Source organism: Symphalangus syndactylus, chromosome 11 (assembly GCF_028878055.3).
Source record: "Symphalangus syndactylus isolate Jambi chromosome 11, NHGRI_mSymSyn1-v2.1_pri, whole genome shotgun sequence".
Classification (NCBI taxonomy): domain Eukaryota; kingdom Metazoa; phylum Chordata; class Mammalia; order Primates; family Hylobatidae; genus Symphalangus; species Symphalangus syndactylus.
The window spans coordinates 119878416-119901131 of NC_072433.2; the positions used below are offsets into that span (position 1 = coordinate 119878416).

The window sequence follows — 22716 nt, forward strand, 5'->3', positions numbered from 1 at the left end:
TAGAAGACGGGAACATCTTTTATTGAACTCCATAATTTCTGACACTTTCCTAGTTTAACCAAATTACTCAGAGCTGACAAAGAGGTACAGCTCTCTCAAGCAACTGTAATTACCCCAAGCTTCCTGCCAATTAAATATTTCTTAGAAAACATACATGTTGAAATCTGGCAGGTTCATTTCAGGAGTACTAAAATTTGTGAAATGTTCAAGACTACGATCACACACTAAAAGAAAGGAAAAATCAAAAGTTGGGATAAAAATAAACTTATGTATACATATATACACATATTTTGGAGACACTCGTGCTCTGTCATCCAAGCTGGAGTGCAGTGGCGCGATCTCGACTTACTGCAACCTCCGCCTCTCTGGTTCCAATGATTCTCCTGCCTCAGCCTCCGGAGTAGCTAGGATTACAGGCACGCATGACACCACACCTGGCTAATTTTTGTATTCTTTGTACAGATGGGGTTTCAGCATGTTGGCCAGGCTGGTCTTGAACTCTTGACCTTGTGATCTGCCCGCCTCGGCCTCTCAAAGTGCTGGGATTACGGGCGTGAGCCACCACGCCCAGCTTGTTTATATTTTTATCTGCACTTCTAACATTATAAACTTATGTAAGAAAATACATACAGGACAAAGAATGTCAATTCTTATAAACATAATAACTGAACAGATACAATTTAAAAGGTTCCACGGTGTTTTTCATCCTTTGGGAGATAGGTGGGATGAAAGTGACGTGGAGATGGAGGAGAAATCACAATCATGTCACTGTTACTAAATTCTGGCAGTGCCAAGATCTGACTAAAGATAAGCCTGCTGTGATAGGTCCACGTAACTATGGACATCAAACTGTGGAAAGGATTGAGCGCTAGTAAAAACTCAGATTTCTTAACAGGCGAAATGTCTCTTATCTAATCTTTATGATTCTGTTCATTTATATTTTCAATTCATAAAAAATACAGAGAAAAAATTATAACTTCTAAAAATCTTTTATCAGAGACGGTTTTACTTATTTAAAAAGTAGTCATCTTTCCATTTTTGGAAATTGGACCATACTCATTTCACTTTTATCGCCACAATAATATTTTACATAATAAAATTTTACCTACCTTCCCAAGCCAGGTGATGGTGCTTGAGAATTATTATAAGAATTCTGTGGAAAAAGTAAAGTGTACTTAACAACAACAGAAACCACCACTACTTTATAACGTTCTAAATATATTTAAAAGCACTGGGCAAGAGCTGATCGTAAGCAGCTTTAAATATTTAAGACACCAAAATACACGTGTGTGTGTGTGTGTGTGTGTGTAAAAGTACAAAGGAAATAAATTATTAGGTGAGAGCTGGGTGTTCTGGAAGACTTCACAGAAGAGGCAAGGAAAGAATGAGAAACACATGGATAAAGGGAAGGGGAATACATCCCAGCTACTCCCAGCTACCTGGGAGTAGCTGCAGTGAGCCATGATCGTTTTTTTTAAAAACTCCCTCTTAAAAAAAGGTGTGGGTGGGTCGATAGGTGGGGAGAGGGGAGACATGAATCATACTATGCACAAAGGCTGCAGAACAGACAATGTATGTGCCCCATGTAGTTTGCCTAAATCAGAGGTTTAGACAAGGAACAAGAGAGAGACCCCTTGGGGCCAGGGTAAGGAGTTTAAACTTGACCCAGCAGGCAAGTACTGAAGGGTTCCAAGTCATAACCAGAGGCAGATTTTAGGAGGATTTATGTGGTGCTGGCCTGAAGAAACATAGGAAAATCTTTTAGGAAACTAAGATAGTAATCAGAAAAGGATGGCATGAAAACAAAAGACTTTTTGTTTGTTTTTGAGACACAGTCTCTCTCTGTCACCAGGCTGGAGTGCAGTGGTGTGACCTCGGCTCACTGCAGCCTCTGCCTCCAGGATTCAAGCAATTCTCCTGCCTCAGCCTCCCAAGTAGCTGGGACTACAGGCGTGTGGCACCACGCCCAGCTAATTTTTTTTTTTTTTGTGTGTGTGTGTGTGTGTATATATATATATATATATATATATATATATATATATATTTTTTTTTTTTTTTTGAGATGGAGTCTCACTCTGTCACCCAGGCTGGAGTGCAGCGGCGCAATCTCGGCTCACTGCAAGCTCCGCCTGCCGGGTTCACGCCATTCTCCTGACTCAGCCTCTCCGAGTAGCTGGGACTACAGGCGCCCGCCACCACGCCCGGCTAATTTTTTGTATTTTTAGTAGAGACGGGGTTTCACCGTGGTCTCGATCTCCCGACCTCGTGATCCGCCCGCCTCGGCCTCCCAAAGTGCTGAGATCACAGGCGTGAGCCACCGTACCCGGCCAAAAACAAAAGATCATTTAAAAAGTAAATACAGCCGCTGCACATGGCTATAAGAGTTCTACAATCAGATACACATAGATTAAAAAAACTCGAAGAAACCTCAAACTTATTTGCAAGGTCCCAAACAGTAGCTCCTCCCCTGGTGTGTTTCGCATAAACATGAGGGCAGTTCTCAGGTAGGGATGGGAGACTACAAATTCTGTCTCCTAGGAAATGGACCTTGTGCTTTTGCATACTTACCTTCAGGTGCTCTGTCAGCGTCTTTGAGTACTTCAGAGCATTTTCCTTCTTCAGTTTGAAAAGCCTCAGGTACAGCAAAGACTCGCATCGCAGGCTAGCCAATGGAAAAGGGCAGCTTATTTACCAGGACAGCAAACTCTGGCCAGATTTGCATAGACAGCCTTTGCATTGTGCAGGAGACTGGCTCCTGTGACCATGGCATAGGCCACAACATTAACCGTTACGCAAAACCAACAGATGTGTTCTTATTGTGGTACACATCTTAGGGAGAGGAAGATGGCTAAGAAGCCTTGGACGAGCCTCTCATTATTTGCTGACATTCCAAAGTCCAAACCTTATCCATAGGACACCAACATGTCATGAAGTTTTAAAAATTACGAAGGGGTAGAATTTCCAAACCAAAGTGTAAACAATCTAAAATTAAAAAACAAAAACTAGGAAACTCAACTGCAAATATTACAAACCACAACATAGCTTACAAAGACTGTGCAGGATCATCCCTGCCTATCTCTCCAGTCACACCCACTTCTTGCTGGTCTTCTTTTAGTTCCTTGAAAGTTTCCCATGACTTTCCACCATCCAGCCCTTGTATATGTTGTTCCCTCTAAATAGAGTAGGTCTCCCTACCCTCTGCTGTTACAGTTACATATACTTTTCTTTCAAAATACTTAATTCATATGGACTTGTATGATGATTAGATTTGTCTACTCACACTAGACTATACTTCATGATGAATAGGGCTGTGTTAGTTTTCTTCTTAGCTGCAGTCCCAGTGTTAAACACAGTGCCAGGTAAAGACCTATAACAACTGAACTGATAATATCTCACTGGGATGAAGCAAACAAGTCACATCATTTATTCTGAACAAACTAGATGCTTGCTCCCTAAGGAAAAGTATATGCGAATGGAGAGAGCGGGTACCAAAAGAAGAGTGTGGAAAAGTGATTATTCAAGACCATGGAGGTTTCTACTATCAGTCTCACAAAGCCAAGGCTTTCATCAAGAGGGAAATGGATCAGAGACTGACAACAACTCAAACCTTTCAGTAGGAATTTTGAGTTACTTCCTGCTTGACCCATCAGGAACAGATTTAAGACAGGATTACAGAAGTCTGATTCAAGGAAAACATTCAGAAGAGCACACACAGCACTATTTATTATAGAACTGTCTGTATCTAGCAGAGGCTAGAACACAGAAAACTCACCAAAGTACTGTGAGTCGTTTATCTGCAGCTGTAGCATCTGGTGCCAAGTAATTCTTTAGCTTCATAGTGTATCTGTTGAGTTACAATAACAAACAAATGACAAACAGAATACTTCACCTTGATCTTATGAGTTCACTTGTCCTCAAAACATTAGAATTTCAAACCTAAATAAAAGCAAAAATACTCATTGAAGTATCTACTTCTTTATCCAAGGACATTAAAGGATTATACACCCTCTTCAGTTTACTATATATCAGCCCCTTCCTTGATGGACCAGAGAAATAATGTTATTGCCAATGATCTGCCAAGTTTTTCCACTTACTTGATGAGATCCACCGTCTCTGAATACATAGGGAATGGGGATTTGGATTCCTGAGCATTCTTCTCTAATGCATTCCCACATTCAATGAAAGATACCACAGCATCAAGATAGTATACAGCTTTCTCAAACCTATCAGACTGAAGAAAGGAGAATGCAAGTAATGAGTAGTCATCTACTATGGCTACAAACATCAGAAGATTACTTAAGTTAATTTGATTAAATATGTAAATGTAAGGAGAATATTTACATACCAATGCATCTGCATTGTGCTTTAGCTTTTTTGCTTCTTGTAGATAATGGTCTGCTGAATAATTTCTGCAAGATAAATTTTCATTATAAATAGAATAGTAAATATTTTCATAATACTAGTTCATTTCAGTATCTAGTATCCCTCAGTTTTTATGTCCTCAAGCAAAGAAAATGAGCTATTACTAGGTATTTGTTTCAGTATTTTCTGACAAATGTTTATATCAGGTTAAAAGCATAAGTTGTTTTGACCAACTCATGGCAAACCTAATTAGGAAAATAGAAATCAAGCTCCCTAGTATCAAATACTAAGTTACTCAAGTTGATTGAAAGATTAAGCATAAACAGAATGTGAGTAGGAGAAATTACCTTTTATTAAAATAGAGGAGAAAACAATATTGCTCTTCCTCATCTAAGAAACCCTCTATTTTAACAGTGATATCAGCAGTAGTAAGATTCTTCTACTGGAAGGCAGATCATTCACATCCCCCATGGGAGTCATGGAGTTAAGCTAAAGAAGCAGTACTTGGACTAGTGGATACTTTTCAAATTGAAACCTGAATATTCTGCAGATCATACATAACTATACATCCTTCTGATCAATGATAGATTTTTTTTTTTGAGACAGAGTCTTGCTCTGTCACTCAGGCGGGAGTGCAGTGGCACAATCTCGGCTCACTGCAACCTCTGTCTCCCAGGTTCAAGCAGTTCTCTTGCCTCAGTCTCCTGAATGGCTGCGATTACAGGTGTGCATCACCATGCCCAGCTAATTTTTGTATTTTTAGTACAGACAGGGTTTCTCCATGTTGGTCAGGCTGGTCTCAAACTCCTGACCTCGTGATCTGCCTGCCTGGGCCTCCAAAAGAGCTGAGATTACAAGCGTGAGCCAACGCGCCCGGCCAATGATAGAAGTTAAAACGAGTTTCTTATATGCTGACTGGAATCATTTCTTAAATACAGATACAAAAAATCATATTATCTTACCTGTCATCAAAGACAAGCTTTGTTCTCCGAGCCTTAGAAGAATCAAGAGTTGGTGCAGATGGAGGACAGTTGGAGGAGCTACTTGGAGCCTTTTCCTGACCAAAAAAATACATAACTACAATGAAAACTGTAAGGAGATGAAAAATGAAACTAATAGCATTTCTTCAGCCACTGGTAAAAAGGAAACAAAATTTCATTGCCTTTCGTAATGAATTTCCTTGTTACAAAACTTTTATAAACTTCATAATGTAAACTTTAAAAAAAAAGGGTCCATTTTATATAACTGAAATATTCATTCTAATATTTATATAAGGGTCTACTATATGCCAGGCACTGGCCTAGGCAGTTGTTAAAACATAAGGAAGACAAAAGCCTAGTATGAACATGGCAGCACTACTTACGGCGAAATTTATTGGTAGTTTACTGGTCAATAAAAACAGCAATAATATTAATAGCATCTAATATTTATTATGTGCTTACTACTTACCAGGCACTAAGTTAACTAAGTACTTAGCATTATTGTTAATCCTTTAACAAACCTATGAAATAAGTACTGCTATTAAGATAAAATGAAAAAGCAGTATCAAGGAGGATGAGTAACTTGCCTAAGTTCAAACAGGTTTTAAGTGGCATTCCTGGAATTTGAGTTTTAAATTCAGAATTGCCAGATTTCAAAAGCCTAGTTACTTTCTTAAACTTTACTCTGCCTCTCATCCACATGTCTTTTTTTTATTTTAAGAGATGGAGTCTTGCTATGTTGCCCAGATTGATCTTAAACTCCTAGGCTCAAGTGATCCTCCCACCTCAGCCTCCTGAGAAGCTGGGACCATAGGCATGTACTACTGCACCTGGCTATATGTCTATTCTGCATTCTATCAATATAGCCCCTTATGAAAGAGCTATGACTCTCTCTCAACTGCCTTCCATCCAGCCCTATCTTTAATAAAACGAATATACATTTTTCCATAATAAAACACCATAAACAAGTGGAATTTATTCCAGGAATGCATGGATGTTTCAACATTAGAAAACTCAATAATATATAATTTTACTTTACCTAACAATTTACCCAACATAAAGTTTTTTATACTTATATAAAAAATATAAAATTTTTAAATATATAATTATACTTTGAAATGGCTTTCTGAATATTATGTCGTACTGTATACTGTAACATTACTAGGATAGCTTTTCCTCTGTTTTATTTATTTATTTGTTTGAGAAAGCGTCTCACTCTGTTGCCTCGGCTGGAGTGCAGTGGTGTAATCATGGCTCACTGTGGCTTCAACCTCCTGGGCTCAAGCAATCCTCCAGCCAGCCTCCCAAAGTGTTGGAATTACAGGCCGTGAGCCACCATGCCTGGCCCCCTCTATGTTTTATAAATAGACCCATAAGGACCTACATTCAGATTTGCTTTTCAGAGGATTTCTGAAAATAAGTTTCCAAATATTTAAACACAGTTTTCTTATATAAAAACTATGTGTAATGTTGGTTTTTCAGATCTAATTTTTTCTTTAGTTGATAGAATAAAAAATAGCATATTTCCTAACTAAATTACAGATTGTTCTCTAATAAACTCAAATGTTACTGCCTAACTTGGAAATTGTCAAGACTAACAAACATTAACTTCAATAACTGTTAAGTGCCAAGAGCTACTGAAACCAAAGTGGTAAGGCCCTATTCTATATTTTGTTGAAAACAACAGAGTACCAAATGACTACAGTCGATCCAACAAATATTTCCTCATTACCCAGCAAGTTAAGCACCAGATAAAACACAAAGTAAGACACAAATCCCTGCTTTCAAGAAGCTAACGAACTTCTTGAAGAAACTCCCTTCTTATGTGTGATAGAAGCATACACAGTGATTTTTACCTATGAGATGGCAGAATCCAAATGAGGACAGCTCCCTTATTTAAAAGCAAATAAATAAATAAATAAAATAGAATAAAAAATTTTAAAAAAAAGCAATAGCAGGATTCAAGAAGCAAGCACAGAGGCCTCAAATCCTCCAGTTAAAGGATGGGAAATGGAGAAAAACCATCAGCAGGCAGATGGAGAACTGGAGCAATGAAGCAGGCCAATATAAGAGTCAAGCTCCTAAGCACCTTGTGCTAACACTAAACTACTACAGAAGGAGGTTGTTAGGCTAGAGAAAAAGCTTTCTGTGTATTTTAATGTGAGAAGCTCTTAATTAAAATAATCTCAATTTAAAAAATTTTAATTTTACCACAGTTAATAAATATAATAGCTTTAAGGAGTCTTATTTTTCAACTCTCAAACCTTTGCTTACTAAATAATAGTTATTTTCTGATTTGAGTAAATTTGCTCCTGATCAGAACAGTTCAGAAGGCAAACAACTTGGTAAACAAATTGAGGGTGAGTGACTATTAAAGTACAGCCTTGAAAAAGCTCCTTTGATCCAAATCTCCAACTATAAACACGAAGAATGCTCCCCTACATTGTGAGTATCCTAGGAATAATAATTAGAAATAATTTCAGTGCTAACTTAGCTAAAGATTTCTTTTTCTATTTTATGAATCAAAGTCAAATGATTGCTTTGTCACTTTACGTAATATAACTTGTTTGTAAAGTATAATTCTATGAAACTCAAAGCCTATTTCAAACAATATACAAGAACTCAATCTTAGCAACTAGAACCACTTAGTTCTTATTTTAAAAACTTCCATAACCAACTTTTCCAATTACTGGTTTTTTTTTTTTTTTTTTAATTCTAAAGTTCTTTTACAGACAGGGTCTCACCACGTTGCCCAGGCTGGACTCAAATTCCTCAAATGATTCTTCCATCTTAGCCTCCCAAATAGCTGGGACTACAGGTATGAGCCACCGTACCCAGGGGTTTTTATTTCAATATGTATGTGACCAGCTGACTTACTGCCTTCACAGTCTTACATCACTGTATTCATTTATCAGGATAATTACATATAGAGGGTAAAAGGCATAGGCCTATGTATTTACTGAGATGTTACAATAATTTCAAAGCACAGTGTCACCCTGGAAAAGTCACATGGCTAGTTGAGTGATTTTTCAAAAGCCCCAGGCCCCCAACACTTTACCTTAACCTCCTTGGAGCTACTGGAAGTCTTCCCTTCGGTCTTCTTCTGCTTTGATGTGGAGGAACTGTTTTTGCTGCTGCCACTCATCTCCTTGTTGCTGTTACTGCTTGACTTTAAGGAAGAAGACTGACTAATAGTCCTCTTCCGAGAGCCATGCTCTGTTTTTGAATCTTTTGAAGGAACAGGCCCAGCAGGAGAAGGCAACAACTCCTTTTCTTTTGCAGCACTCTGCTTAGATGACCTGCCAAACGAAACGAATGCCTTCATTTCTCCACACAGTAATACAGGGGTAATTGATTTTTCCATTTCTCTTTGTCTGCTTTCAAGACAAATCTGTTTTTCCCCATTTGATTACTAGGACACATGATTTCTATAAAACAAAATAAGATTGTAAATTCCACAAAGGTAGGCATCTTCTCTGTTTTTATTCCCGTGGCTGTATATCCAGGGTCAAAAACTGACCTACCACTCAGCAGTACTCAATAAATATTGGCTGAATGAACAAATTGATGAATGGTGAATGAAGGGATTACCACTTTTAAGCTGGCAACGAGTCTCTTGGAAATTACAGATAAGTTTGCCATCTAACCAGAAAGTGGCATAGCTTTACTTTAGTTCTCCCCCTATACTCACCCCTACCCCAATAAAAAATGAAGAAAGGAAGAACTAATTAAATGTTGAATGTTTTCCATCCCTATTAGCTAAAAGCGAAAGCTGCCACTATTTGGCATATGTTATGTGTATGCATTTATATAACACTTGCTTACTAAAAGGAACACTCAGAGCATGTTAGAAAGTACCCACTATCAAATGATATACATATATTAACAACACTAGCATGCAACGTGTCTTGGGAACGTACTCTCTGTTGCTGGATGGCTTATGGCCTGCTGAATTCTTGTCCTCCGTTTTGGGTTTCTTGCTCTCACTGGCTCGGTTATCATCTTCATTCTAGATGAAAAATAGAAACTGTGGTCTGATTTTTATTCAACTAACTTCAGCTTCCAGCACTAGCTACCCACAAAGAGTTTATCCATGATTAGGCATCAGAAAGAAGATAAAAGAGAAGTACAATAATTCATTTAAATAATATTCAAAAAGATGAGGTTTTAAGGCTGAGGTCTCCTATTTTAGATACACAGAACCCAAAGACTGAAACAGATTTCCTACAGTCTCTAAGACGGCATCTTTTCAGTGTAATGATTTGGGAGATGGTATCTGTGAAATTATAATTAAGATATAATTTACATAACATAAAATTCACTCTTTAGACGTGCCCAATTCTATAACATTTGGTGTATTTAGAGTTGTACAACCATCACCACAATGAAATTTTATTTATTTATTTATTTATTTATTTTTGAGATGGAGTCTCGCTCTGTCGCCCAGGCTGGAGTACGGTGGCACGATCTCAGCTCACTGCAACCTCTACCTCCTGGGTTCAAGCGATTCTCCTGCCTCAACCTCCCGGCTAATTTTTTGTATTTTTAGTAGAGACGGGGTTTCACCGTGTTAGCCAGCATGGTCTCAATCTCCTGACCTCATGATCTGCCCGCCTTGGCCTCCCAAAGTGCTGGGATTACAGGTGTGAGCCACCGCACCCGGCTTAATGAATTTTAAAATATTTTCACTATCCTGAAAACACACTCTATACCCATTAGTAGTCACTCCCCATCTCCTCCTCCCCCAGACACTGGCAATCACATTTCATCTTTATAGATTTGCCTATTCTAGACATTTCAGGAAAACGGTATCATTCAATATATGTGGCCTTTGTGGCTCCTTTCATTTAGTGTAACATTTTTAAGGTTCATCCATGTTGCAGCATGGATCAGTACTGCATTCTCATTTATGGCTGAATAGTATTCACTGCATAGAATTTATTCATTTCGTTTAGTCATTCATCAGGTGATGGCCATTTGGGTTGTCTCCACTTTTTGGCTAATATGAATAATGCTACTATGAACATTCAAGTACAAGTTTTTGTGTGGATATATGTTTTCATTTCTCTTGGATATATACCTAGCAGTACAACTGCAGATCAAAAGGTAACTCTATGTTTAACTTTTTCAGTAACTACCAAACTATGTTCCAAAGCAGTGGTATCATTTCCATTCTCATCAGCACCGTATCAAAGTTCCAACTTTTTCACAACTTTGCCAACATTTTTTATGGTCCATACTTTTGATTAGAGCACAGCCTAGTGACTCAAAAAACTTTCTGATGGAAAACACAAGTGGTGGGCCCATCCATTGCCAATGTTACTTTTCTAAGTGAATCAAAGTTTTCCTTTTGCTTCGAATATCAGGGCACGAGAATGCAAATATTCTACCATAACAAAAGAATCTGTTCCCCTATACAAATGAATAAAGACAGACAAATGAAAATATGAGAAAAAGAAATCTACATCCTTCATTACCCTTAACTGGGTCTTCTCTTAGTACTACCTGCTTTATCTCCAGGTACTGCCCTTGACACTTTGTATTTTAAATGTTTGAATACCTTATAAAACGGCCAGGTGTGGTGGCTGACACCTGTAATCCCAGTGCTTTGGGAGGCTGAGGTGGGAGGACTGCTTGATTCCAGGAGTTTGAGACCAGTTTGGGCAATATAGCAAGACACCATCTCTATAAAAAATTAGCCAGGTGTCGGGTCGCATGCCTGTAGTCCTAGCTACTCGGGAGGCTGAGGAGGGAGGATCACTTGAACCTGGGAGTTTGAGGTTGCAGTGAGCTATGAATGCCATGGCACTCCAGCCTAGGTGACAGAGTAAGACCCTGTCTCTAAAAATAAGAAAAATAAAATCTTACAAAAAAAGTAATACTTTTTAAGCACAAAAGGACCATTTTTTAAAATTCCATAAAAAATGTCCTAGTTTCCTAAAGAGCAGAGTCTATCATACACAAGTTCTTATTCCACATAATTCTATGAATTAAATCCCACAGCCAAGTCCAGCGATCTGAGGCTGTGGGCTACAGGGGCCAGCAGCTCTAAACAGCTTAACTAGTTGAGCAAAACATCTCTATACTATGATAATGGAAACTCATTAGGTATAGTATGGAGAGTACTAAGCTTTGGTTTTCTAAAAATTTAAATAATGTGGACAATTTCAATTTTTAAAGATTCAAAAAAGAAGTGAGGTATTATTCTAATTTGTCTGAATATATATCATCTGCACATGGCACTGTGGTTTTATGAAAAGGAGAGGAAAATATCTCACTCCATTTTAAGAAAGTGCTCTACTCTCCCTGTAGTATATGTGATTCTCAGGTCAACTGGACTGGTGTTTGTGTTCTAAGTTTACTTGGTAAGGCCATTCTGGTACCTATCCGTTCACCTACTCAAGCTTAACTTCTGGTCTTTCACAATCATACACATGTATCAGAGGAAATTATAGTATTCTTTGATATAGACTACTTAAAACTTTACATTCTCCTGAAAATTCCTCACTAGAGTTGAAAAGATCAGGCTGTTTTTCCCACAGAGTCTCTATATATGTAGTGATTCGGATCTCTTCATTGTATGATTATTATCCTCCAATCATAGACACGTATGAGTTTTCACATTTCCTCAGTCTAAGAAAAGCAGACCTTAAATGTACAAATTTTGCCTCTATATCCAAAATTATATTGGAAGTATTTAGGGTTGAGAGCTGGCTATGAGCCAGCAATATTTTTAGTTCTGACCTTTGTTAAGGAAAATAAGCTGGGGCATAGAGGTACATAGCAGATTAGTTATTTAAAGTGTGACTTGGTCTGGGTGTACGACAGAAGAGAATGGTAGGGATTATAACAATCCAGGGAGTACATATCCAAACTAAAAACACCTAAAACCTAAATGTTGAGAATGTTGCAAATGCCTGTTTGCAAGTTGCTGCTCTCTAACCTCTACACTGGCCAGCACATGCTGAAAAGCACTGACTCATTTCTTATTTCATTAGCAACTATTCTGCTTTACTGAAGGACACAGGCAGACGCACAGAAATCCTCAAGAGACTGTTTCACATGTAGCCTCACCTGGGCCTTGGGTTTACCCACTATTTTCCTTCACAGCTTATGACCCACCTTGTTACTTCGTGGCTTACTCAGATTTCCCCCGCATTTCAGATTCTGATGTTTCAAAACAAACAAAACCCTTCACAAACCTTATGCTTCCTCTTGCCTTTGTTGGAAACTTTTTCTGAGGCTTGTTTCTGAGCCTCTCTCGTGTGCTTTTCTGGCACATTTTTCTTTTCCCCCTTCGGCTGCTCTGTTTCTTTGTAAGGCTTTCCTGGTATTCTAGTCAAAAGATTCAGGTCAATCTTCACAATAAGTGGGTACCTGTCATCAGGCTCACTGAGGGGAGAAAGAAGTTCCTTCTCTTCCATAGGAGAGAACATTCGTTGCCGAAAAAAGCTATCTTCTTCCTCCACTGAGGAGGGTTTAACAGGAGTCCTATTGCTCTCGGGGTACTTAGGAGTTTGTGAGGAAGGAGGAAGGCTCTCGCTTTCATCTGAATCTGAGGATGAGGTATCTGTTTCTATGATTTCCCTTGATTTCTGGGAAGATTTACTTGTTGACTTATATTTCTTTTTCTCTGCTGTAGGTCGAGGGGAAGACTTAGACTCCTTCTTTATATTGGGTTTCCTTGAGCCTTTGGTGGCTGCTTTGTGTCTGCTGGAGGGCATGCTGCTAGCCAAGTCTACAGGGGTTTCACTTTCTATCTTCAGGCCTCCACGAGGCTCTTCAGCAGCTGCCTTCTCAGCCTTTTTGGGTTGTTTTTTGCCTACAGTTCTTCTCTGTGTTGTGCTGTCACTCTGTGCAGGAGATTTCTGCCTCCCACGCCCACTTTCTGATCCCTTTTGGATGGTTTTGGAGTCTCGTCCAGGAGTGGCGGAACTCGTTTCTTTAGGTCCACTTGTATCAGTGTAGCTATTCCCAGTGCCCTGCTCTCGGCCTTCCTTTTTGTAGCCTTGAGATGATGGGATGTTACTGTCCACTGAAGAAGCGGGTGACACTTTATGTGGATTCACTTTATTCAGCCAGTTATCAAGTTGCCATTTGTTTGTTGGCGGGGGTTCAGGCTGAAAAACAAAGAAATATGTATGTTTTTTTCGATACTGAAGCATTCTCCCTCCTTTACAAGCTCAAAGAAGAGGAAAAACCATAATGCCTAATGTAACAAAAGCAAACGGTTCTCTATGAACCAAAGCAAAGGGCTGAGTATTGACTATTAGCTCTTATCATCTGAATAAGAAGATAAGCAGCCAGGCATGGTGGCTCACACCTGTAATCCCAGCACTTTGGGAGGCTGAGGTGGGCAGATCATGAGATCAGGAGTTTGAGACCAGTCTGACCAACATGGTGAAATCCCGTCTCTACTAAAAATACAAAAATTAGCCAGGTGTGGTGGTGCACGCCTGTAATCCCAGCTACTCAGGAGGCTGAGGCAGGAGAATCACTTGAACCCGGGAGGCGGAGGTTGTAGTGAGCCAAAACTGAGCCACTGCACTCCAGCCTGGGTGACAGAGTAAGACTCTGTCTAAAAAAAAAAAAAAAAAAAAAAGAAGATAAGCTTAATGTTATATATGACCTTTAAATAGCAAATATTCCTATTCAAGAATCCAATTTCAAAGGCATAACTACAAATTACCATACAAAATATTTAATTCCAGAAAGTAAACAAATGATGTAGGTACAAAGAGAGATTTTTTAACTGCAGAACATCAGTTACCATGTTGAGTCATAAAAATAAAAGACCATACTAAAGGTACACAATATTTTAGTGACCTGTAATATGCCAAGCAGTTCCTAATCTAGACCGAATTTGCTCAAACAACAAGGAACCATCTAGGTTTCCTCAAAGGTACACAGTACAATTTCTTTTTGTCAGACTGTGGAACCTTCTTTCCTTCTCCTTTTATATTTGGATCAGGTTTTAAATGGACATCACCAAGGACCCTGAGAGGGCCTATGGAAAGTACCCCACCGCCTCTGTCTCACCTCGGGAGATGCACTCTGGGATGGCTCATTTGCCTCACTGTCACTGGAACTACTTTCACTCTCTGAGTCAGATCCAGAGCTGCTTTCAGATCCACTGTGGCTACTAGAATCATCCCTGGAGTTATCTGCTCCTTCACTATTATGGTGTGAAGGTTCAGAGTTACTAAAAGAGATGAAATATACAAATGTCCAAAGTTTATTTTACACTGACAACAAGAAAACATCCAAATCGGACAACCAACTTTCTTTTTTTTCTTTTCTTTTTTTTTTTTTTTAGATGGAGTCTTGCTCTGTGGCCCAGGCTGGAATGCAGTGGCACGATCTCAGCTCACTGCAACCTCCGCCTCCCAGGTTCAAGCAATTCTCCTGTCTCAGCCTCCCAAGTAGCTGGGACTACAGGCGTCCACCACCACGCCCGGCTAATTTTTGTACTTTTAGTAGAGACGGGGTTTCACCATATTGGTCAGGTGGTTCTCAAACTCCTGGCCTCAGGTAATCCGCCCGCCTCGGCCTCCCAAAGTGCTGGGATTACAGGCGTGAGCCACTGCGCCCGGCCGCAACTTTCTTTAAAATGTTTACTATGTGTTAGACTGCTATAATTCTATCAATCCAGAACTTCACTGTAAATGAAATGAGCAATTCTTTTTAAAGTTTCTGATGTGCTACTTAGCTATTAATACTCACCTTTTAAAAACAGTTTGAGGTATAATACACAAAACACCCACTTTAAGTGTATAATTCAATGACTTTTAGTTAATTTACAGAGTTGTACAACCATTATCAAAATTGATATTTACTTATAAGGCCACTTATTATATCCCTGCAATGTTATCAGGCTGACCCAACTCTTACCAATAAAACAGAAAAGAAAAGGATGCCCACCTTCCTGGTGTACTCCTCGGCATTGTCTTATCACAATCCTAAAATTAAAACATAAGAAGGAATCTGTGAATGAATAAACAGTATTCTATTTGCTTAGTGTGAATAATATCTGAACTCTTAACAGAAAAAACTGGCTTCTCTAATGTGTGCAACAACGTTTAGCACTTATACTGTTTTTACCTAAAGAGTAACTGAATTGCCAGAATAAGATCAAAAGCTTTGTTAATAGTTATTACTGTCAATACTCTACTGCTTCATGAGTATGTTTTGATCCATAATAAACGTTGAGGAAAACCCAATTTTTTAAAAATATAAGAAAAAAACGGAGATTTAAAAACAGAGAAGAAAACCACAACATTCCAGTGTCAGAAAGCTTATAAGAAACTTATTTTAAGTAATAAATACATTATCCAATTATCATTTTTATAAAATACAATGAAAATACTATATGAGACTGGCAAAATAATACAATAGTAGACACACCTGTTCCCCATCACTGTCTTCACTGCTGCTTAGTTTTAAGTCATCTTTCAACATACTAGAGGGAAAAGGCAGAAAGAATTGTTATTTTTGGAACAGTTTACATGGTATGCCAGAGTACTAAATATCTACTACAAATTCTAGAAATAATCACTGCGGTAGCCAAAAATTTAACCAAAAAACAAAACACCAGTAAGTCTTATTCTGTCTGGTTTGGTTCAAAATCTCAAAATTGAGAATGGAAGAATTTTACCATTCCTAAGCTCTATCCTTCCCATGAATAAAATATTCACCTTTTCTAATTAAACAAAAGCTACTTTCTATGAACTCTCATATTCAGTTCTGTAATCTCTAACTTTTCCCCTAGTTGTTGTACACACACATTCATTATTAAAAATTAACAAAGTCATACCCAACAATCCACTAGAGAGATATAATTCCTAAAAAGAAGGAAGATAAAATGAAAGCATCAAGCAATTCTTCCTCTGTCCCCCATGTTCCATAAAGAGAGGTTAGTATAACTGTTGACAACTGGGTAACTGTGAAAACTAGAACAGTTTCCTAACCCAAAGTTCTAGTTCATAAATGCCTTGCTATGAAACAAAGTACCCTCTGAAGAAATAAATATTTTGGGTAAAAGTCCTGGCTATATAGCAGAAATGGCTATGTATATATTTTTAAAACTCCAAAGTTCTGGCTGGGTGCGGTGGCTTATGCCTGTAATCCCACTACTTTGGGAGGCTGAGGTTGGCGGATCACCTGAGGTCATGACTTTGAGACCAGCCAGGCCAACAGGGTGAAACCCTGTCTCTACTAAAAATACAAAAATTAGCCTGGCGTAGTGGTGTGCGCCTGTAATCCTAGCTACCCGGGAGGCTGAGGTAGGAGAATCGCTTGAACCCGGGAGCTGGAGGTTGCAGTGAGCCGACATCCCATCACTGCACTCCTGCCTAGGCGACAGAGCGAGACTCTGTCTCAAAAAAACAAAACAAAACAAAAAAATCTCCCAAGTTCCAAAATCTCCCTTGATCAAAATTCAAATCAATTAAAACACACACACACAAATACCATAAGCTGACAGTTTCTGGAATTTGTTTTTGAAAGCAAAATTAAAGATGTAAATTTTCTTTTAAGGTCATAAAATCAAAACCATTAAACTTAAAATTTTCTATGTAACAGTCCACAAAACATTCCTTGTCTTTTTACATGGGAGGAAAAATTAATACAAAGCTTAGGAAGAACTACAACTAGGAAAATGTCTAATTTCTCATTACCAGTAATTCCATTACCTTTCTTAAAATTTCATGACAATCTCCAATCAGTGAGAAGGAAATCTTCTTTCACTCTATTAACCACTTGTACTTTTCCCCCTCAAAGTTTAACCAACATTTCTATGTCTGACTCTAAGTTCAAAATATTACATATTAAACATCACCTTGAAATAAAGTAACCAGATGATTTTTAAGACTGGCCCAATTAAACAGAACAGGGAAAAAAGAGTTTTCTTTCAGACAGGGGCTTAGTGCATCTATTTCTATGACTGATTTTCCTCTAAGGAAATGTACTTAGTCTGAATTCTCTCAGCCCTTATGATTTAACAATGGCAGCTCAATGAACTTGTTTACACATGTGAATATGTCAAAGCTTTTACCAGACTGCTCAGGGCCCTGCACGCTTTTGTTCCCTCACAACCAAAGTGATAGGTATATACATGGTAAGTACACATCCGTTCTTTACAAATAAATATGATGAATAGGAGTATAATTTGAATTTTTCAGCAGTGAGGGGGGTACTTTTTGTGTTCATGTATTTTCATTCTTAGTTCTTATATTCAGCTGAAGTGCTACCAGGCTAGGGTCATCACAGTATAGTCTGTGACTATGGCATAGAAAGCTGGCACTGTAGTCACTGCTTCTTTAGAACTTTGCTTTATCACTGAGTTAACTTGTGGTCTCAGGAGTTCAGGAGTTCATTCTTTAAGTTGGAATTTATTTTCATACAATACATTACCCTGTTACATTTTTATATACATTCCTGCTTCTACCAACAAAATAAAAATAAGAAAACTTAAAGACAGTACAAACTATGTATGTTACTTAATCTAGTGGTTAAATGAAGGGCTTGGCCTAAAGAAGAATCCTGTCTTTATTTTATGACTTATTAAATATAAATTAGGAATATACACACAAAAACATACACATACAACCCTCAGATGAGAAAAAACCATGATCTCAGAGCAAAGATAGGCAAACTGTGGCCCACAAGCCAAATCCAACCTACCACATTGTTTTAAAGAGTGTGGTTGGAATACAGCCACACTTAAGAGTCTACAGCTGCTTTCATACTACAAATGGCGGAGCCGAGCAGTCAAATCACAGACTACGTGGCTCTGAAAGCCTAAATATTTCACTATTTGACCCTTTACATAAAAATTTGCATGCTCATGCCTTAAAAGGTCAATATTTCTTTTACTTTTTAATTTTTCTGAGACCAAGTCTTGCTGTGTGGCCCAGGCTGGAGTGAAGTGGCATGATCTTGGCTCCCTACAACCTCCGCCTCCCAGGTTCAAGTAATTCTCCTGCCTCAGCCTTCCAAGTAGCTGGGATTACAGGTGCTCACCACCATGCCTGGCTAATTTTTTGTATTTTTAGTAGAGAAGGGGTTTCACCACGTTGGCCAGGCTGGTCTCGAACTCCTGACCTCACGTGATCTGCCTGCCTTGGCCTCCCAAAGTGCTGGGATTACAGGTGTGAGCCACCCTGCCCAGCCTCAATATTTCTAAATACTGTTCAAAACACCCAGATATTACAGGTAACTTTTAGCAAAAACGATAAACATTAAACTCATTAAGCAATAAACTTACGATTTAGATTGGTGCCCATTTGAAGTTTTAGAAGGATTATATCTTTCTGGAACAAAAAGAATGAAGTGAGCAACTAAAGGATGGCTATTTAGACTGTAAAATGTCTATGTAAAATACCCTCAAATAAATGTAAATCAAACAATGAAATATAATTCTTCAACCACCAAACTGGTAACACCTTAAAGCCCAATAATATGAGATACTGGTGACTACAGGGGAAATAAGCATGTGCACATGTTGCTGGTAGGACTGTAAACTCATAAGATCTTCTTGAAGGGCAATCTGGTAATACCTTCTCAGTACTGTAAGTAACTATACTGCTAAGTGACTCAGTAATTCCAATGAAAGGAATTTATATTACAGGTATAATCTTGAGGAATACACGAACACACAAGCACACCCTCGGGAATGTTTATTATAGCCTGGTTTGTAATGGCAAAAACTGGAAAAAAAACGTCCATCGATAGGGGACAAGTGAAATAAATTAAGATATTTTCATATAACAATTTTAAGGTTAAAACAATGAGCTAGAGCTTTATGCTGATATAGAAATAGCTCTAAAACAAACAAAGTGAGAAACACGAATAGTGAGTAGAGGCAGCTTATGATCCCATTTCTGAACAGCTTTCAGAAAAGAGAATGGGAGAAGAGTAGAAGGATGAAGCATTATTAAAAGAAGATGACTAGGGAAAACAAGCTGAGAAAAAAAAGGAAATAAAAAGAAGAGAGAAAATGTAAATTCACTGGCCTATAGTTAGCTATTTTCTGCATTTCAACATTTTCTGCATATTAACAATGTCAGATCCCTTTTTCCTGTAGCTACAGTCTTTAAGGTGGAACTAAGAAATTGATATACAGATAAAGCATAACATCAAAAGAGGTATTCTTCGAGTTTTATCCCTGCATTAAGATCACTGAAGATAAACTAAGGATCAAAAAGTTCCACATTTTCATTTCCAAAATACCTTATGACTAGTATAAATCTACCTTAATTAAGAAGTTACTGCTCTTGGCAAAAATAATACCTGTTTTGTTACAGAGGTTTATGGTGAAGCCCGGACATTTGCAATGGTTCCTGATCCTACCACTCTCAATCTATACAACCACAATCTCTTGGGACCATATTTGAATTCCCTAAGAATAGCTTCCCCAGAAATCTTCTGACAGGCCAAAAGAGTAAGGGTGAAGGTGAGGGTATAGCAGGCAGCAGACTTTCTACCCAGATCAGAAAACCAAGGAAGAATAAACAGGGACTGTACAAATATAAGAAGAAAAGGGCCATGGTCAGCTAAATAAAATGACCCCTTCTTGTGTGGAGTTTTACCATCATAGAACCAAGTATCTTCATGAAGTAAGTTAAAAGAAAGAAGAATAACTCTTGAGTTTACAAGGTGCCCATCAAATTGTATTCATGAACTGTTAGTTCAAATGCTTAATAAAAGTAGTGTATTTTGATCCCCAATGACTTACGGTTCTTGAATTTTTTAAAGCATAACAATTTTTCAGCTCAACCCACTACTACTCATTAGATCATAAAAATTAGGATACAAAGGCATGGTGGCTCACACCAGTAATCCCAACACTTTGGGAGGCGAGACAGGTGGATCACTTGAGCTCAGGAGTTCGAGACCAGCCTGGGCAACATGGTGAGACCCTATCTCTACTAAAAATTTAAAAAATCAGCCAGGCATAGTGGCATGTGCCCATAGTCCCAGCTACTTAGTAGGCTGAGGCAGGAGGATCACTTGAGCCCTGGAGATCGAGGCTGCAGTGAGCTAAGACCACACCACTACACTCCAGAAAAACAAAAGAAAAGAAAAACGAAAAAGGATATGACATGTAAACGTATTACTAAAGTTATATATGGTGTGACCATGAAAACTGAACGTTCAATAAATAGCTTAATTTGAAAACAAAGAGGGAAAGAAATACTCACTCTGTTCTCCAGGGCCAAAATTGGACTGCTGAGACTCCTAAGAAAAAGGAACATAAAATTATACAAAGTGACGCTAAAAAAGAAAGGTTAATTAGTGAAAAATGCTTAAATTACATAAAAACACTTCAAGTACCTGAAAAAGCACAGAAAGAATGTAATGATCCTGTCTGATCAGCCTTGGCAATTTTGTGATCAATAATGGACTTTCCCAGAGATTAATACAAAAAGCATTAAGCCACCTAATAATCTTTATCATTCAATTCTATCAGCAGCATCCATTGTAGTCATATCCTTATTTAGAGCCCTTTATAAAATAAATAATTTCAATTTAAAATTCTTGGTCTTAAGAAAACACTTCATTTAAAACTAAAGGTAATACCGAAGACAATGTACTAGGTGAAAATAGCTGTATAACCTTTATCCATTAGAATATACCACTTTTTTGGGAGGCTGAGGCTGGCGGATCATGAGGTCAGGAGATCAAGACCATCCTGGCCAACATGGTGAAACCTCGTCTCTATGAAAAATACAAAAATTAGCTGGGCATGGTGGCGTGCACCTGTAGTCCCAGCTACTCGGGAGGCTGAGGCAAGAGAGTCACTTGAACCCTGGGAGGCGGAGGTTGCAGTGAGCCGAGATCGCACCACTGCACTCCAGCCTGGCAACAGGGCGAGACTCCATCTCAAAAAAAAAAAAAAAAGGTATACCACTTTTATGGACAAAAAAATCCCATATGGATATTTCCATGTCATTTTACTCCCTCCTTCTCCCTGCTCCCAATATTTTATATACATTAGCAACATGAGGAAGAGATGGTCATTTACTTCCATGTAAGCCCTATAACAGCATAGTGGCCGGCATTCAGGAAGCACCAATAGAAAGAAGCCAAAATGTCACCCTCAGTGAAACACGGCTTTCCAAACTCAATTTTCATGACCAGAACAGCTGTTCCATATGTGCAAACTATGCATTTCTTAAAATTAAATCTGGGTACAAGATGTAGCACTAAAATTACACAAATATTCCTAAAAGCTTACTTAAAAATAAGCATAATCTTCCTTTAGTTACAGAATTGTCTGTGAAAGAACAATCCAAATAGAGAGCTAAAATATAGTTTTGTGGTTAAAAAACATTAAAAACCTATTTCTACACTCAACTGATTTTCCAAGAGGATGCCAAGACCATTATATGGGAAAGAATAGTCTTTTTAACAATGATGCTGGGCAAACTGAATAGCCATGGGCAAAATAAAGCTGGGCCTTTATATCACATCATATTAAAAAAAAAAAAAAACTCAAGACGGACCAAAGACCTATAAATGTAAAAGCTAGAGCTATAAAATCCTTAGAAAAAAACAGTGCCAAATCTAAATGACCTGGGATTTGGCAAGATAAACTTGACTTAATCAAAATTAAAACTTCTGTGTTTTAAAGGTTGCTATCAAAAAAGTGAAAAGACAACTCACAGAATAGGAGAAAATATTTGCAAATGATGTATCTGATAAGGGGCTGGTATCCACAATATACTACAAAGAGCTCTTACAATTCAACAACAAGACAACCCAATTAAAAAAGAGGAAAAGGGCCTGAATAAACATTTACCCAAGGAAGACATAAATGGCCAATAAGCAGATGAAAAGATGTCTCACACCTGTCATCATGGAAATACAAATCTACAATGAGATACCACTTCTCAATCACTAGGATGACTAGAATCAAAAAGACAGATGTAACAAGTGTTGACAAGGATGGAGAAATCAGAACCCTGGTAAGAATGCAAAATGGTACAGCTGCTTTGGAAATATTCTGGCAGTTCCTCAAATAAGTAAACAGAGAGTTACCACATGACCCAGCCATTCCACTCTTAGGTATATAACCAAACAAAATGTAAACATATGTCCACACAAACACTTCTACATAAGTGTTTACAGCAATATTATTCATAATAGCCAAAAAGTGGAAACAACTAAAATGTCCATCAGCTGCTGAACGTATAAACAAAATGTGATATATATGTAAACAGTGGAATATTATTTGGCCATAAAAAAGGAATGAAGTACTGTTACATGCTACAACTTAGATGCATCCTAAAAACATAATGTTAAGTGAAAGAATATAGTCACAAAAGACCACATACTACATTATTCTTTTTATATAAAATGTTTAGAACAGGGA

General features: G+C 38.1%; 1 protein-coding gene across 2 annotated transcripts in view; it reads right to left on the bottom strand.

The window, feature by feature from the left end:
• Positions 1–22716, bottom strand: part of AFF4 (ALF transcription elongation factor 4) — an 88604-nt gene that overhangs the window by 8572 nt on the left and 57316 nt on the right. For both annotated transcript variants that reach the window (XM_063612417.1, XM_055299482.2), the window contains 14 exons: positions 20543–20579; positions 18607–18652; positions 15747–15801; positions 15264–15301; positions 14382–14544; positions 12545–13462; positions 9263–9351; positions 8401–8641; positions 5325–5419; positions 4346–4409; positions 4095–4231; positions 3773–3844; positions 2569–2662; positions 1110–1153 (listed from right to left, as the gene is read on the bottom strand). In XM_063612417.1, the coding sequence (XP_063468487.1) occupies positions 1110–1153; positions 2569–2662; positions 3773–3844; positions 4095–4231; positions 4346–4409; positions 5325–5419; positions 8401–8641; positions 9263–9351; positions 12545–13462; positions 14382–14544; positions 15264–15301; positions 15747–15801; positions 18607–18652; positions 20543–20579 (2093 nt within the window). The remainder of the gene's footprint in view (positions 1–1109; positions 1154–2568; positions 2663–3772; positions 3845–4094; positions 4232–4345; positions 4410–5324; positions 5420–8400; positions 8642–9262; positions 9352–12544; positions 13463–14381; positions 14545–15263; positions 15302–15746; positions 15802–18606; positions 18653–20542; positions 20580–22716) is intronic.